Below are 17,344 nucleotides of genomic sequence, written 5' to 3' on the forward strand. Positions count from 1 at the left end.
CTTGCTCGGATCGATGCTCATGATATCAATCACTTGATTATCCGGTCCATACTCGATTATTTACAGACCGACGTCATACAGCTGGAATATTGCTGAGTTCGGCGTTTAACAACAAACAAACAAAGCATGCACGTCTATAATTAAAGTAAACATAATCTTGAACGCGACGTTAAACCCCTTTTGACATCACCATACAATATCAAAAAGTAAACCTTAGAAATGACATGGATGAGGAGTTACACATTCCATCAGATGACGCTATCAATGTTAATGTCAGGTGTGGTCACCAACGATATCGACTGTAAAAGATGTAAAATGGTTTGTAAAAACACAGTCTCCTTACTAATAGTGCAATAAACAAAGCAAGACAAAGCATTGACACTATTTCAGCAAGGCTGGTTTATCGTTTCTGTCGGTGAACAGGAACCAGGTAGTAATTGCATCCTGCTGCTCCCTGGTCACGTGGGTCATCCGGCATGTGGTAGTTAGGTTCAGCAGCATCTCCTTCTGGTGATCCGATTGGCTGCTGGACACGTGACTCATCCAGTTGAGAGTAGTAGACCACGCCCTTATCGCGATCGCCTCCTTCGTTAGACGTGGAGCCCGAGTGTCCTGACCTCCTAAAACAAGATAATGCTCAGTCAGAGCGAATGGATAATATTGTTGTGTTTCTGCTTTTGTTTATATGCCTCATAAGATGTTTACATAATGACAAATACTAGTTCAAGTCCGTGTTGGTATTATTTACCTTTTAACACAAATAGCCATGATGAAACCAACAGAGACAAACCCTGTGACAAATCCAACGCACACAAACACAATCTGAGTGTGACGTTCACCTGCAATGAAAAGGAAACAATGGAAATATGTTATCCAGAACAAAAAAGAATATCCTGACGTCGAGGTGCCTGGGGACAGATTAGACCCGTTAAGATCCGGGGTAGAATTGGTCTTCAGCAACCCATGTTTGCCGTAAAAGGCGACTATGCTTGTCATATAGCTAGAATATTGCTGAGTTCGGCGTTAAACAACAAACCAACAAATGAAGACAAAACTTCGCGCGTGAGACCCCAACATGATGCAGTTCACAGAAAATATCCCATTTACTGGAATCATCGAGTATGCCTGCAGTGTTGACCTGGAGTCATAATGAGGAGGATGTTTTTTAAAACGACCATCAGTGGATTACTGAACTGCGTGACATTACGTGACATGACGAGATACGATGCCCCAGAGTAATCATTAATCTATGCCCATCCCAGCCTCCCCCCCCGCCCCCTCCCTCTGAGATGCGTTCATGACGTACTCGTAAAACATGTAGATATTAACCACCTGCCACAGATGTAGTGATAAATACAATAACACTCTTTTCTTAATAATTCAAACACTCTTCACCTGACGAAGATCGTGGCGCCACATGTGTGTCATGAGTCTCTGATTCTGAAACAATTTTTTAAAAATGATATGGGGGCACATAGATCAATGCAATAACAATGTAGGACAAAGACGTCCAGTTTGACCAACTCAAGTTTTAAACTATGTTTTTCTATCCAATTGACGTTTTCTCATTCAAAAGACAATAATAAGATGTCAGAAGAATGTATTCATTGAACCATGCTCGATACACATTGAAATACATACACAATATATTTTGATTCACATTTTGTTTCCTCTCCAAATACAACGTGCCCTGAAGGGTCTAGGAACCTCAACTCCGCTGCTTGCAACTTACAACAGCTAATATCATTATTAGAATCTCCCTATTTATTATGGTTGAGAAAGAGGTGCCTCCTTTCAGTATCACTTTCGCTTGATGCGGTTCACCTGTTTTAATCCGATATGGAAGAAGAATAACTTGGAGAATTTGGAATAAATAAAATTGTCTCTCGAACAGACCACAGAGTATATATTTTATTAAACAATCGCATTCTCACCCCATCAGCTCGTGGTAGGTTACCATACCTTATACATACATGATAGATTATGTTTCATTTCCTTAGCACTGTACGTTGATCAAAATAACGTTTCGTTTTTTCGTTGATGTCAATATAACTTTCAAATAATGTTAGCTTAATTTGGTGAATAATTATGTTGAATGAGTGAGCGAGCATATATAGACAAGTAGTCTACCCCACCGCCCCTCCAAGTGGAAATAGCAAAGGACATACCCTTACATGTCACTGTAACGTCAGAGCCGTCGTGTCCTGTAGAAAGGGAAGATAATTAATTAACGAAGACGTTTAATTTTAATGATAACATTACACGTTTTGTAATCAAAGGTGCCTTATTAAATTATTACCTTCCAGTCTCATCCATATCTTGTCAGGGAGATAGTCTCGGATAACATCCACCTGTAAACTCCACTCTGATTGGCTGATGGTAATCTCCTCCATGAAGTGGATTGCCAGGTCGCCACCCTGGATTTGGTACACTGTACGTGTCTTGTCCCTGATGGACAGTGTGGTCACGTGGCTGTTGCCCAGTCTGACGTCCAGCAGGGTGACGCGGCTCACAGCTCCACTGACTGTACAGTTGCAGGTGCTTGTTTCCAGAGATGACATCTTCAGTCGGTTGCTGCTGATGTAGACCTCCTTGCCTGTTTTGGTCTTGCTGTCACACAACAAGACACTCGCAACTTGATGTGAAAAGTCATATCATGATGGATAAGTTCTTCATGAGGAGGGGTGGTCGGGTATCCTAGTGGTTAAAGCGTTCGCTCGTCACGCTGAAGACCCGGGTTCGATTCCCGATATGGGTACAATCTGATATTGCTGGAATATTGCTAAAAGCGGTATAAAACCACACTCACTCACTCACTCACTCACTGTATGAGGAGTCATAAATTTGATTTGTTAACAAGGGATGATGCTTTGCTTTAAACATGATAAATAGGAAAGTATATAATCAATGATTATGGTCGTATTTCCATATGTGAATGAAAGTGCGCACATCTGAAACTATGTATATGTTATTATATATATCCATGCATACACTCCTTCAATATACAACGCTTAATTATTAAATTATCCATTGTGATCAATGATAAGACAACTGCTGTTGGGTTTTCAGCTGCCGGTGACAAATCCCCGTGTACAGCATGTTCCTTGAACACTTGCCACGTGGAGATTCCGGCTTAGAATAGATCCCCAGCAACCTTTGTCGAGCGAGGCGAGTTAATATTGGGCCGACCGTACAGTTGGAATATTGTTAATTGCTGCATTAAACGACAAACAAACCACTTTACTTTGGAGTGTCAGATATTTGGGTCAATGTGTTATTAAGAGTACAACGCGATTACAGAAAGGAATCAAACAGAGAGCAACATATAGACTTGAATGGTTAGAATAGTCTGGTCAGCTGGCTGTTTCGGTACGTTTGCTTCGTGACGTGCAGTATCCACTATTGTAGTATGTGAGCCAATCTATGTAATGAGCATCACCTTGAAAACTAGTGCACAAAGACATTGTTTCAGTGGTAACATGGCACAAACTAAAACAAACGTGGAACATAGTCTCGCTTAAAGTTAAAAGTCTTCACTATTTGTCCCTGTAAATGGCAGGCTGTAATTTACCTTTGACACACCGATGCATTACCACCAGATGTGACGGGCGTTTCTTTCTCTCTCCTACTGGGAGGTCCTTCAAGCCATGGATAGAGGAACTCGTGTCACTCTCCAGGATACAGTACCTCTTCTGACTACACTCCTCCAGAACCTCCATGATCGCTGCCTGATAAGCCCTCTTCTGATGCACATCCGATGCGTTTAGCAAACATCCCCCAACGTCATAATATTCATCATTGAATTTTTCTACACAGGATCTGTAGTCTGCATTCCTGTCGTCACCGTCCTTACGTACATGAGCTCTTTGCATGAAGCGTTTGACCAACACTGATTCATTTCTGGGACACTTGATCTCTTTACTCCCCTGATTGTAACAAACGCTAATAACGTCCCCTTCTATTTCTTCCACATTCACTTTGTCACAAATGATGGAACCTGAAGTATAACAGAAAAATGTGCATGAGCTCATGTCACAAAGATTTTTTATTTGTATTTTGAACTCAGGAACAGGGAAGTTCAGGACAACGTCAGTGTGAAGAGTGAGTACATATTCAACGCCGCATTGGCAAGAAGAGAGTCACGCAGTTTTCAATGTGTAGAAATAAAGATGGTTTATGACAAATACGGCTGACCTCAACAAGTATTAGGCACCTTTCAGAGGACAAAACTGTATACCTTGAAGCAGTGGCATATGATATATTCTATCCCTGACAAGAAACTCCCCCAGACATTAACTTACCCACTCTGCATATAAGATTGACAGGAAATAGAGAAAATGAACATTTCCTGTTATTGATCGCAGGGAAAATATTTACTAAAATTCTGATTTCAGTGTCTAATATTTCTCTTTAACATTCATCAAATATCTTAATAGAACATGCATCGCCAGTGAAAATAATTTTGTTGAAGCCTTATTCAACACTTCATCAAGAAGATCTGAAGATAGTCAGGGGGGAGGTCTGGGATTTTGTTTTGAGACCAGATATTTTTTCAGCTATAGATGCAATACCAGATATTATTTATATATAAAGCTATGAGCCCAAATATATATATATACCCAAACCTCAACCCCAACCTCTCCAGAATATCAATTTGTCAGGTCTCTAATGGGTCGTGGTCGTTTATAACAGAATATGCATTGCCAGTGAATATAATTTCATTTGAAAGTTCATTTTAAACTTCATTCAAGTAATATGTATTCAGTTGCACCTTTCGTTCCAAACAACTATATAATGCCGCTCAGTTCAGGCCATTCTGATAATCTGAGTATATTGCTTTAGAGTAATATTATCATACTAGTGCCTATCACGAACAGCTGGAAATATTTGAATTTCCTAATGTTTTTTATCAAACTGTGTATACAATGTGCAGTGCCAACCGTTGATCAATATATTCATGATTATGAGCTGCAGTTTAGGTATTACCGTTACTTGTCAGTTAACATCATGATTAAACTCTGAGTTATAGTACGTTATCACCCAGAACGATTTCGAGGGCAGCATGCATGTTGATTTTGGCATAATACACTCCCACTTTCCTCTTGTAGTCAAGTTTTCTTTCTTTTCCTTAAATACAGAGACATTTTCGAAGTCAACATACGGAGTTGCCTGTCCTTCTTACCAGATTCCGCCACGCAACCTCGTGTGGCACTGTTTGCCAATAGTTAGTCATTAAAACTCTCTGTATGCTTGTCACAGAATGTGTCAAGCATATACTTACTATATCAAGCAATTTGATATCCTTTTATACCGGACTATGGCCTCCAAATAACAGTATAAGATGGGTTTGAGATAGGCGTCTCTGGCTCCGTTTCCCTCCGTGTCTACCCCTGGATGATCATTTTAGACTCTGTTGCCGACGTCCCGGCAGCCAGTGGATTGCCTGATCACAGATGGGGAACTGTCTGCTCAGATGAGTAGCATGCCAGCCAACATGGCCCAGAGCGTGGCCGAGCTCAAGTTTATATTTGCTTCATTCGGCCAAGCATGGTAAGTGGAAATCGAAATCCCCGCGCTCTTAGTCGTCTAAGCCCGACATGTCACTCTTGTAAGGGAAATCGAAGTCCTCCAAAGAGTGTTCTTGGTTCATGTCGACTGTCTCGAGGATCAGTTATGGTCCACTCTTATAGCGGGTCTTCGGCAGATAATTCCACAACGACTAACGGGATCGGGTGGTCAGGCTCGCTGACTTGGTTGAAGCATGTCATCGATCCCAATTGGCTGGATCGATGCTCATGATATCAATCACTGGATTGTCTGGTCCAGACACGATTATATACAGAACACCGTGATATAGCTGGAATATTGCTGAGTGCGGCGCAAAACAACAAACCAACAAAACAAAAAAGCCTATGTTTTCTGCCTCTCCGTCGAAGTCTTCATCGTCCAATGTTATTGTCCCTCTCTGCGGCGGTGCCTACAATACAGCTGAAGACAGAAGTGTCCCCTGGATGTTCTTGAGCGCTCGGACAACACGGTGTCTCTGCCATTCGATCTCTGCTTGGGGCGGTCGGGTAGCCTAGTGGTTAAAGCGTTCGCTCGTCACGCCGAAGACCCGGGTTCGATTCTTAACATGGGTACAATGTGTGAAGCCCATTTCTGGTGTCCCCCGCCGTGATTTTGCTGGAATATTGCTAAAAGCGGCGTAAAACCATACTCACTCACTCAGTCGAACTCTGCTGGGGAATCTTCATGTTCGGGCCACCCGTGAAGTGGGCAAGAGGATCGCCCTTGACAAGAAGGGGTGACAAGCCTGCTCGTGTCTACTTCGCCTCTATGCATTGAATGACCACCACACGGGGGTGTCCTATTTGCCTGGTGTTGTTACATCGATGTATATTTCAGCATTCTTTGTCCTCCGTGGTTCCGGTTTACCGTATTCAGGAAGCCGACATTTACCTCGCCATGCCCCTGAGATTAGATTGTACCTGGGATTGTTCTCGGTCAGTGTTCGGGAGATCCTTCCACCACTAGAGCTCTGAAGAAATTACCCGACCCGTCCGAGGGGTCCCATCAAGTCTTGTTTCTACATTCAGTCCTCAATTCTATGGCCCTCAGTTACTTTGACCTCTTTGATATTTTGCCCCATTCGGTGTCGGGGTCTCAATGCGGCCGGCTCTATAGTCAATGTTCTGATGGCGTAGGCACTGTGAAGCAGCCTCCGACGTCTTCAGCCTTGAAGGAGGTGAAATGGGGTTTAACGTCCCGTTCAAGATTGTTGCACTTATATAGCGACGTGCATGGGCGTGCGTGCGTGCGTGCGTGCGTTCGTGCGTGCGTGCGTGCATTCGTGGCTGCTTGTACGAGTCCAGACTTATGCCGATTTTACAGTGCTAGCCCACTCAGAAACCATGCCGCACTTTAACATGAATCCCCAACTCAGACACAGAGACGGCCAGTCCTTGTTTTAAATGTAAATCCTTCATGCCGAGCGTTAGTCAGGGTAACAACAAATATCATATTTTGACGTGTTTTGGTATGACACGGTGAACCCCCGACCTTCCTCTTTCCGAGCAGGCGTTAAATCCCACTCACTCACTCACTCATATGAAGCGTAGTCACTTTTTCCGATTTAATTCCGGATTTAAAAATGTCACATAGTGAATAATAATAAACCATTATTAAATCACATAAAAATATATTTGAACTGAATTTGCTTTTAAAGGAGGTTGTTATATATCCGGATTGTTTATTGAGTCAGTTAAGATTAGAATTAAAACTGCTTTGAAAATTATGTCAGTTATATCTCAGTGATAACTAACAAGAAGTCAACAGTATATCAATTCAACTGTAAATTACTATAAACGATAAGTGACATGCTACAAATAATTCATGGTATTCTATTTACTTAGCTTGAATGACCAAAGTACAGCAGTTATTCATATAGTATCAGTACATTCTTCGTATTTGAGTTTCAGAGGTTAATACAGCACCGTTAATAATTTGACTCAACTTACCACCCTCCTCTACATTTGCATTCCTTGTCCAAACAATCTGATGTTTTACCATCAAAAAACAATTTCAAAGGTCGTGTAGGTCATCTCTATTATCAGTTACAGTCAACATCGGAATTGGCAAAGTGGGATAAAATAAATTTTAGAAACCACAAAAAATCATATTCAACAACACTACACATACGAATAATGTTTAGTTTGTTTGTTTGTGTGTTGTTTAACGCCGCACCCAGCAATATTCCAACTATATGACGGCGGTCTGAACCAGACAATTAAGTGACTGACATCATGAGCAACGGTCCACGCTGTCGGGGTACGATGACACAAATCACCGACCCTGATCGCTCAGTCTCCTCTTACGACCAGCATCGAGCTACTAAATATGCGAGCCTCACCACCCGAGCCTACGACAAGCATAGGTCCTAACCCTGATCTTTACTTGTCCCAGCGAATAATGATAATACGATTTGAAGAATTCTTAGAGCTGGTTCTATCAGGATGCAACAGAGTAGACATCTACTTACAAAGACAGGAATTCGCCAGTAACACCAATAATCCAAACACGCTGACCGTCTCCATGGCTGTACGCGAATCATTTGTGTTAATATTTCCCTGTCAGTTGTGATCGTGAGTCATATGCAGCCGGTTTCAGATATGGTTATGTCTTTCTACACTTGAATAGAATGTTGAATCTGTCAAAATCCCGCCTTGATGTTTCCAGCTCTAATATTGAAACGGATCTGATATGCAGTCCCGTCATTTGCGTCTTCTTTGTCGGCCGGACACAGGCTCGTTAAACAACTGAACTAAATGTCTATTTCCAAAGGAGCAGGAGCTGTGTACTGTCGTTAATTAAAGACACAAAACCTTTCCATATTCAAAGGCGACCTTGCTTGTCGTAAGAGGCGACCAACTGGATCTGGTGGAAAGGCACGCTGACTTGGTTGATGCATGTAATCGTATCCCAATTGCATTGATCGATGCTTTTGATGTCAATCACTGGATTTTCTTGTCCAGACTCGATTACTTACATACCGCCGTCATATAGCTGGAATATTGCTGAGTGCGGCGTTAAACAACAAATATAGAAACAATCATAAGGTTTTATGCGTCCCTCGTTAGTTTTTCGGAAGGCGCATTAAACGACATGTACCCCTCGTGATACTGATACAACTTATGTTGGGCGTAAAAGGAAAATGAGGGATACAAATTATATGTATAGATCACTGAAAATCAGTGATGACACCAGGTGTTCGCGAGTGAAGCTTTCTCCTGGTACTGGGCAATATACTTTCGCTTTTATCCTTGATAGTTAAACTAGGTCCGGAGTAACCTATCTTTTATCCTTGATAGTTAAACTAGGTCCGGAGTAACCTATGCCTGTCTCGGGAGGCGACAGGAAGGATCGGTGGCTTGCCTCGGCTGATTGCATCGGGGTCTCTCATAATGTCAGTCACTGGTTTGTCTGATTAATTACAGGACGCCATGATGTACCTTGTTCTATATGTTGTCGAGGTCTACGTCTGCTGAACTGTGTCCACTGTGTAGAACTCAGATGAAACCCACCACCACAGGTAAATAAGAGACAAACAGAGGACTACAATCAGGGCGTATGTGGGATTCGAACATTCCATCATCGGATCCTGGCACGACTCAGGGACGCAACACTCGAATGCATGTTTTGCGTCTGTCGAGGAATTTACTGACCACAAGTTGACAGACTGAGCAAAGTAAAGTTTTCAAAACAAGGATTGTTTCCTCTGCATCGACAACAACCTAACTGTCTAGAAGTAAATGGAGAAAGGGACAGGTGTAATTAAACTGTACCCATAGCTCCTTCCATTTTGATTATAGGTAGAAATTGCATAGCTAAGTAAGGTACAGAAAAACTTGAGATTCTACACAAGTCTTTTGTGCCTTGTATAGATAAGGTCTTCCTCGAAAATCCTATTTATCTATAATACTTTTCATCATATTGTGCTTAGCATATGTTCTATAAGTGAAATGGATGCAAATGATCCTTACAAATTACAAACATAAGGCTCTTTTCTTGTTGATACACATATGGACAAACACATGGTAGGATGCAGATTGTATTGCAGGCAGGGCATGGTGAAACGTAGGGGAGGAAACCCAGAATAATTGATAAAACACAGCGGGAAATCATTCCCTTGAGTTACAGGTCTTTTTCACAAGTTGTTTATAATCAGAAAGCAATTTATACAAGCACCATGCACAATTAACAATGGTCCGTAGACTGGAAGGTGGGTGGTTCGATCCCCTGGCCCCGTCACACCAAAAGCTATTAAACAACTTGTACTTGTATTTGTTGTTACCCTGCCTGGCGCTCAGCATCATACAGCCATGACTGGTCGGATCGGTGTCTGTTCAATCCGCCTGAGGCCGTGTTAAACTACGGCATGGTTTCTCAGTGGGCGAGCGCTGTAAACCTGGCATAAGCCCGGACTAGTAGCCACACACATGCATGCACATTTCTATAGAAGTAAACATATCTTGAACGCAACGTTAAACCCCATTTGGCATCACCATAGAATATAAATGTCACTAAATGATCACTATGTGCATTAATAATAGTGCAATAAACAAAGCAAGACGAAGCATTGACACTCTGTCAGCAAGGCTGGCAAGGCTGGTTTATCGTGTCTGTCGGTGAATAGGCACCAGGTAGTAATCATTGCATCCTGCTGCTCCCTGGTCACGTGGGTCATCCGGCATGTGGTAGTTAGGTTCAGCAGCATCTCCTTCTGGTGATCCGATTGGCTGCTGGACACGTGACTCATCCGGTTGAGAGTAGTAGACCACGCCCTTATCGCGATCGCCTCCTTCGTTAGACGTGGAGCCCGAGTGTCCTGACCTCCTGAAACACGATAATGCTCAGTCAGAACGAATGGATAATATTGTTGTGTTTCTGCTTTTGTTGATATGTCTCACAAGATGTATACCTTATGACAAATACTAGTTCAAGTCCGTGTTCTTATTATTTACCTTTTAACACAAATAGCCATGATGAAACCAACAGAGACAAACCCTGTGACAAAGCCAACACACACAAACACAATCTGGGTGTGACGTTCACCTGCAATGAAAAGGAAACAATGGAAATATGTTATCCGGGACAAAACAGAATATCATGACGTCGAGGTGCATGGGGACAGATTAGACCCGTAAAGATCCGGGGTAGACTTGGTCTTCAGCAACCCATGTTTGCCGCAAAAGGCGACAATGCTTGTCATATAGCTAGAATATTGCTGAGTGCGGCGTTAAGCAACAAACAAACAACTGAAGACACAACTTCGCGCATAAGACCCCAACATGATGCAGTTCACAGAAAATATCCAATTTACTAGAATCATCGAGTATGGCTGCAGTGTTGACCTGGAGTCATAATGAGGAGGATGTTTTTTAAAACGACCATCAGTGGATTACTGAACTGCCACAAGACACAAGGTGACATTACGAGATACGATGCCTCAGAGTAATCATCAGTCTATGCTCATCCCAGCCTCCCCCCAACCCGAGATGCGTTCATGATGTACTTGTAAACTATGTAGATATTAACCACATGCCACAGATGTAGTAAATTCAATAACACTATTTTCTTAATAACTCAAACACTCTTCCCCTGACGAAGATCGTGGCGCCACATGTGTGTCATGAGTCTCTGATTCTGAAACAATTTATAAAACATGATATGGGGGCACATAGATCAATGCAATAACAATGTAGGACAAAGACGTCCAGTTTGACCAACTCAAGTTTTAATATATGTTTTTCTTTTCAATTCACGTTTTCTCATTCGAAAGAAAATAAATAAGATGTCAAAGGAATGTATTCATTGAACCATTCCCGATAAACATTGTACTACATACACGATATGTTTTGACTCACATTTTGTTTCGTCTCCAAATACACCATGCCCTGAATGGTCTATGAACCTAAACTCCGCTGCTTGCAACTTACAACAGCTTATATCATTATTGGAATCTCCCTATTTATTATGGTTGAGAAAGAGGTGCCTCCTTCAAGTATTACTTTTGCTTGATGCGATACACCTGTTTTAATCAGATATGGAAGAAGAATAACTTGGTGAATTTGGAATAAATAAAATTGAGTCTCTCCAACAGACCATAGAGTAAATATTTTATTAAACAATCGCATTTTACCCCATCAGCTCGTTGTAAGTAAGTTACCATACTTTATACATACATGATAGATTATTTTTCATTTCCTTAGCACTGTACGTTGATAATAATAACGTTTCGTTTTTTCGTTGGTGTCAATCTAACTTTCAAAGTATGTCAGCTTAATTTTGTGAATAATTATGTTGAATGAGTGAGCGAGCATATATAGACAAGTAGTCTACCCCACCGCCCCTCCAAGTGGAAATAGCAAAGGACATACCCTTACATGTCACTGTAACGTCAGAGCCGTCGTGTCCTGTAGAAAGGGAAGATAATTAATTAACGAAGACGTTTAATTATAATGACAACATTACACGTTTTGTCATCAAAGGTGCCTTATTAAAAACTTACCTTCCAGTCTCATCCATATCTTGTCAGTCTCGGATAACATCCACCTGTAAATTCCACTCTGGCTGATAGTAATCGCCTTCATGAAGTGGACTGCCAGGTCGCCACCATGGATTGTGTACACTGTACGTGTCTTGTCCCTGATAGACAGTGTGGTCACGTGGCTGTTGCCCAGTCTGACGTACAGCAGGGTGACGCGGCTCGCAGCTCCATTGACTGTACAGTTGCAGGTGCTTGTTTCCAGAGATGACATCTTCAGTCGGTTGCTGCTGATGTAGACCTCCTTGCCTGTTTTGGTCTTGCTGTCACACAACAAGACACTGGCAACTTGGTCTGAAAAGTCATATCACGTTTAATGAGTTCTTCATGAGAAGGAGTGGTCGGGTAGCCTAGTGGTTAAAGCGTTTGCTCGTCACGCTGAAGACCCGGGTTCGATTCCCGATATGGGTACAATCTGTAACCCGCCGTGATATTGCTGGAATATTGCTAAAAGCGGTATAAAACCACACTCACTCACTCACTCACTCACTGTATAAGGAGTCATAAATTTGATTTGTTAACAAGGGATGATGCTTTGCTTTAAACATGATATATAGGAAAGTATATAATCAATGATTATAGTCGTATTTACATATGTGAATATAAGTACGCACATCTGAAACTATGTATAGATAATTGTATAGTCATGCATACACTCCTTCAGATATATACAACGCTTAAATATTATATTATACATTGTGATAAATCGTAAGACAACTGCAGTAGGGTTTCCAGCTGCCGATGACAAATCCCTGAGTACAGCATGTTTCTTGAACACTTGCTACGTGGAGATTCGGGCTTAGAATAGATCCCCAGCAACATTTGTCGTGCGAGGCGACTTAATATTAGGCCGACCGTTCAGATTCCACTATTGTAGTATGTGAGCCAATCTATGTAATGAGCATCACCTTGAAAACTAGTACACAAAGACATTGTTTCAGTGGTAACATGGCACAGACTAAAACACACTTGGAACATAGTCTCGCTTAAAGTTAAAAATCTTCACTATATGTCCCTGTAAATGGCAGGCTGTAATTTACCTTTAACACACTGATACAATACAGCCAGATGTGACGGGCGCTTCTTTCTCTTTCCCACTCGGAGGTCCTTCAGACCATGGATAGACGAACTCGTGTCACTCTCCAGGATACAGTACCTCTTCTGACTACACTCCTCCAGAACCTCCGTGATCGCGGCCTGATAAGCCCTCTTTTGATGCACATCCGACGTGATTAATAAACACCCTCCAACGCCATAATATTCATCATTGAATTTTTCTGTACAGGATCTGTAGTCTGCATTCCTGTCGTCACCGTCCTTACTTACATGAGCTCTTTGCAAAAAGCGTTTGACCAACACTGATTCATTTCTGGGACACTTGATCTCTTTACTCCCCTGATTGTAACAAACGGTAATAACGTCCCCTGGTATTTCTGTCACATCCCCTGTGTCACAAATGAGAGAACCTGAAGTATAACAGAAAAAGTGCATGAGTTTATTTCACAAAGATTATTGATTTGTATTTTGAATTCAGGAACAGGGAAGTTCAGGACAACGTCAGTGTGAAGAGTAAGTTTACATTCAACGTCGCATTGGCAATAAGAGAGTCAGGTTTCCCAGATGGCATCCGGCGGGAAAAGAAACAGAAGGAAAAAAAGAGGTTCCAGATTACCTATTCAAGGTGGTCAAAACGTACAATGTTAAACCAAAGGGCTAACATACAGTCTCAAGGCTTTGACGATGTACACCAAATATTTGACAACATTTAAACATAGTCTGGTCGACTATTGAGAGCAAACTGAAAACTCGAAAAACTGAAATATTGGAAAAGGGTCCTAGAGGAAAAGCACTTGCAGATAAGAAAGCTACCGTCACATAAAGCACAGGAGTCCGTATCTAAAAATACTCGCCCTCATGCATATTCATGACCATCTCCACACGCGAGCCCGAAGGAGGTCATGAATATGCATAAGGGCGTCTATTTTTAGATACGGAATCCTGTGCATAAAGTCATATTGTAATTAAAAGACACTTTTACTAATGACCTATTTCAAATCATAAATGCTGCATTAAACACGGTATAAGCAGATTTAATATTTGAAACGCATTTATACAATAAAGTCCGACATTATTTGGCATTGTCGCAGATTTTCATGCCATGTATTTTCTCAAACATCAAAACAGCTCCCCACTTTATATGAGACATATAGTGGAATCTAATCCTATATGCAACACAGAGATATAAGTAGCATATTGTTGCTTCCAGTTCACTTAAAGAACGCATTTATGTATACGACCGTGTTTCTGAACGTCAAACTTGATACTTTTTTTCAAGAAGCGCGAAATACAGATGGACGGCGGAAATTTAAGAACTAAGTTAATTCTTTCGGCTGAGGGAAATATTTGACTCACCATACCAGAGCCATACAGCGATATAGAGAGAGCATATTCAAACACTACAGGTTTATAACAAATACAGTTGACCTGAAAACTGTATAACCATGTAATTACCAGTGGCATGGATTGTTTCATTGAAACATGGTGTCCCCCGCTGTGATATTGCTGGAATATTGCTGAAAGCGACGTGAATATTAGTCACAAGTACATTAAACTGTATAAACTTGGCGTTGTTAGACCTCACATTTTCTTTAACCTGTTTGATTGACAAATACATCCGATCTTGTTGTATGGCGAAGAATTATGGGGCTTTCGAGAGTTTTATTCTATCGAAAAAGGCTCACAAAAGATTTCTTAATGTGGGCATGTCAACTCCCAGTAATATGGTTTATGGTGAATGTGGGAGGTTCCCACTATATATAACATCTTATACTCGATAACTACGCTATTGGCTGAAGTTATTATGTGTGCCTGAACATCGTTTACCAAGGAAAGCCTATAATATGCTGGTATATCTTGATAATATTGGTAAGAACACATGGGCTTCCCGTATACGCTTAACTCTTATTAATTATGGCTTTGGATTCATATGGATCTCGCAATTTATTGGTGACATAAATATGTTTTTACAACAATTTCGTACTCGTGTTGAAGATATGTTCCGACAGGATTGGCATTCTACACTTTCAGGAAGTTCGAGATACGACACATATCGTAATATTAAGTCTCTCCTTGAACCAGAGTCGTATCTTTCAAATTTAAGATGCAAACACCAACGCAATACAATTTAACGCTTTAGGCTTGGTCTGAGTGATTAAAAGAAAATAGAGGAAGATATTTAGATATTGAAAAGTCACTAAGAATTTGCCCCGTCTGTAACCTTGGTGCTGAAGACGAATTTCATGTTTTATTTATTTGCCCTGTATATAACAAAATAAGAATGAAATATCTTCCCGCCTAGTCATTTTCAATTATATCTACTAATAACTTTGAATGTATGTCTGCTGTCAAGCAAAACGTATAGCGATCAACTACAAGTATCTTTATACATTCACCATGCTTTTGTGTTACGTCAGTTGTTGTTGTCTTGATAGTCCGTATACTACAATATTTGGTAAAGTAACTGTATGTCTATTATGTAACTCACTTGTATATGGGTCAATGGCCTTTCATAAAAAATACCATTGAATTGAAGTGAATTAAATTGAATAATGCTAACAGGAAATCGGCCTAGATGATGTTTTTGCGTCTCAATGAAGTGGTTCAAGTATTATGGGGAAGGTGTAGGTTTGGGTACATGAAGCGAATATAGATTTTGATTATAACCGATCTTCAGCAATCCCAAATTCGCCATTGCAACCTGCAGAAACCATCAACCGATACCTGGACATTCCTTATTGTGTCGTATTAGAACGGAAACCACCTGTGTTATCATTACAGGTTTTGAACTTTGATTCGATTTTCTTTTGTTTAATTCGAAACCACACGCTGAATATATCTAATCTTCGTGTGAAACCTTTACATTGAAAACACGAGGTTCATCTCCCAGTTCTACATCCCTGGAGGACAGGTCAGATTGCAAGATTCAAAAATGTCATGGAAAAATAGTTTTCAAATTCATGATTAGGGTTATCCATGTTTGACAAATGGTCGCCTGCTTAACAACGACTAAAATACGTTTGTCAGTAAATTGCATTTGAGTCAGGCATTAGGTGGGAAGGAGGAACTTTAGCGACGGACACACTATCCATTATCATTATCAAACAATACGTAATGTGATGAACAGGACAAATTGTTATTTGTGCGCATTAATCTACTTACCAGAGCAATAGGATACCATTAATACCAGTATTGTTCCAGACACCCTCACGTCGCCCATGGCTGCACACGCGTGCTGTGACTTCAAAACATTTCCTCATATGGACTCTCGGGTGAACGAGTCACGTGACTTATTTCTTGTGACCTGTGATAGTTTGCCCGTTTGAAAATGGGTTTGTCTGCAGAAATGTGTTTTTTCACTATTATATATTTTTGCATCAATAACCTTTACACCTTATATTTCTATAACACTACAGTACAACTAATATCTCTTTCACTTTAATTAACTATCTTTTGAACAGCCTCTGCTGATAACATTGTAAGATTGTGTCCATTAACAGTCGTGTGTGACCACTGGTAGTTGATGGGGCGCCGGCGAGATCTAGGATTGATTACCCAAATGAGGAAGATGTGAAGCCCTCTTTTTAGTGTCGGGTATTGCTTGAACATTGGGTGAAGCCTAACTAACGCACTCTTTCTTACAGGATAGGGATAAGGATAAGTTATATTCCATACTGAAAGGCCTCAGGCCCATAGTACAATTCTGTTTTCGAGAGTGGGTGCTGATATGTTTAACAGGTCATATTCTAATTAACATAATTAACATAGCATGATAAATGAACATTGATAGATTTTTAGAGTATCTTTATCACTTGTTGACATGATCGATATAAAGTTTTGTTGAGTTGTATATACATAAAAATGTAGTTCAATATATTTAGTTTTAGATGGTCGTATTTTGGACAGACCAACAGATGTGAAACTCATCTTCAATCACATTTAACCACATTGCTCACATATTCTAAATTCTCTGGCTCTGTTCCTACGTCTGGCTACTTCGATCCTATGTCTCTTAGAGCTGCATCTGAATTGTGTTAAAATTGATATCAAACAAATAGTATTCTGGGGGAATAGTTGTCTTAAAAAGCTTGTAATAATTGCATTTTCCTGAACTTTTATGTAAGTAAATATCCTTGAATCTTGGGAGTATAGATACTGAAAACGAATCTGCAATGTTAGGTACAC

General features: G+C 40.7%; 2 protein-coding genes across 2 annotated transcripts; both read right to left on the reverse strand.

Moving 5' to 3' along the window:
- Positions 1–1,242: 1,242 nt before the first annotated feature.
- LOC124117245 lies at positions 1,243–8,143 on the reverse strand. The gene is made up of 5 exons (XM_048383746.1): positions 8,039–8,143; positions 3,572–3,997; positions 2,300–2,635; positions 2,182–2,204; positions 1,243–1,332 (listed from the first exon to the last, which is right to left on the reverse strand). The coding sequence occupies exons 1-5, from the start codon at positions 8,091–8,093 to the stop codon at positions 1,243–1,245; spliced, it is 930 nt and encodes a 309-aa protein (XP_048239703.1). The 5' UTR covers positions 8,094–8,143.
- Positions 8,144–11,134: 2,991 nt separating this feature from the next.
- On the reverse strand, positions 11,135–16,401 carry LOC125372973. Its single transcript, XM_048383747.1, has 4 exons — positions 16,322–16,401; positions 13,144–13,569; positions 12,068–12,397; positions 11,135–11,202 (listed from the first exon to the last, which is right to left on the reverse strand). Exons 1-4 carry the CDS (start codon positions 16,377–16,379, stop codon positions 11,135–11,137), a joined length of 882 nt encoding a protein of 293 aa, XP_048239704.1. The 5' UTR covers positions 16,380–16,401.
- Between the last annotated feature and the right edge of the window lie 943 nt (positions 16,402–17,344).

The sequence above is a fragment of the Haliotis rufescens genome, unplaced genomic scaffold (assembly GCF_023055435.1).
Source record: "Haliotis rufescens isolate VD_foot unplaced genomic scaffold, xgHalRufe1.0.p SCAF_5, whole genome shotgun sequence".
In the NCBI taxonomy this organism is placed as follows: Eukaryota; Metazoa; Mollusca; class Gastropoda; order Lepetellida; family Haliotidae; genus Haliotis; species Haliotis rufescens.

Excerpts from the sequence above, each read along its gene's own strand:
- LOC124117245 (XM_048383746.1), bottom strand. The coding sequence starts at position 8,093 with ATGGAGACGGTCAGCGTGTTTGGATTATTGGTGTTACTGGCGAATTCC. Across the intron at positions 2,636-3,571 it reads AATGCATCGGTGTGTCAAAG|TTGCGAGTGTCTTGTTGTGT; the intron begins GTAAATTACAGC and ends TTTCACATCAAG. Across the intron at positions 1,333-2,181 it reads ACGACGGCTCTGACGTTACA|GTGGTTAATATCTACATGTT; the intron begins GTGACATGTAAG and ends CATCTGTGGCAG.
- LOC125372973 (XM_048383747.1), bottom strand. The coding sequence starts at position 16,379 with ATGGGCGACGTGAGGGTGTCTGGAACAATACTGGTATTAATGGTATCC. Across the intron at positions 13,570-16,321 it reads AATGGTATCCTATTGCTCTG|GTTCTCTCATTTGTGACACA; the intron begins GTAAGTAGATTA and ends GTTATACTTCAG. Across the intron at positions 11,203-12,067 it reads GATATGGATGAGACTGGAAG|AATCAGAGACTCATGACACA; the intron begins GTAAGTTTTTAA and ends AAATTGTTTCAG.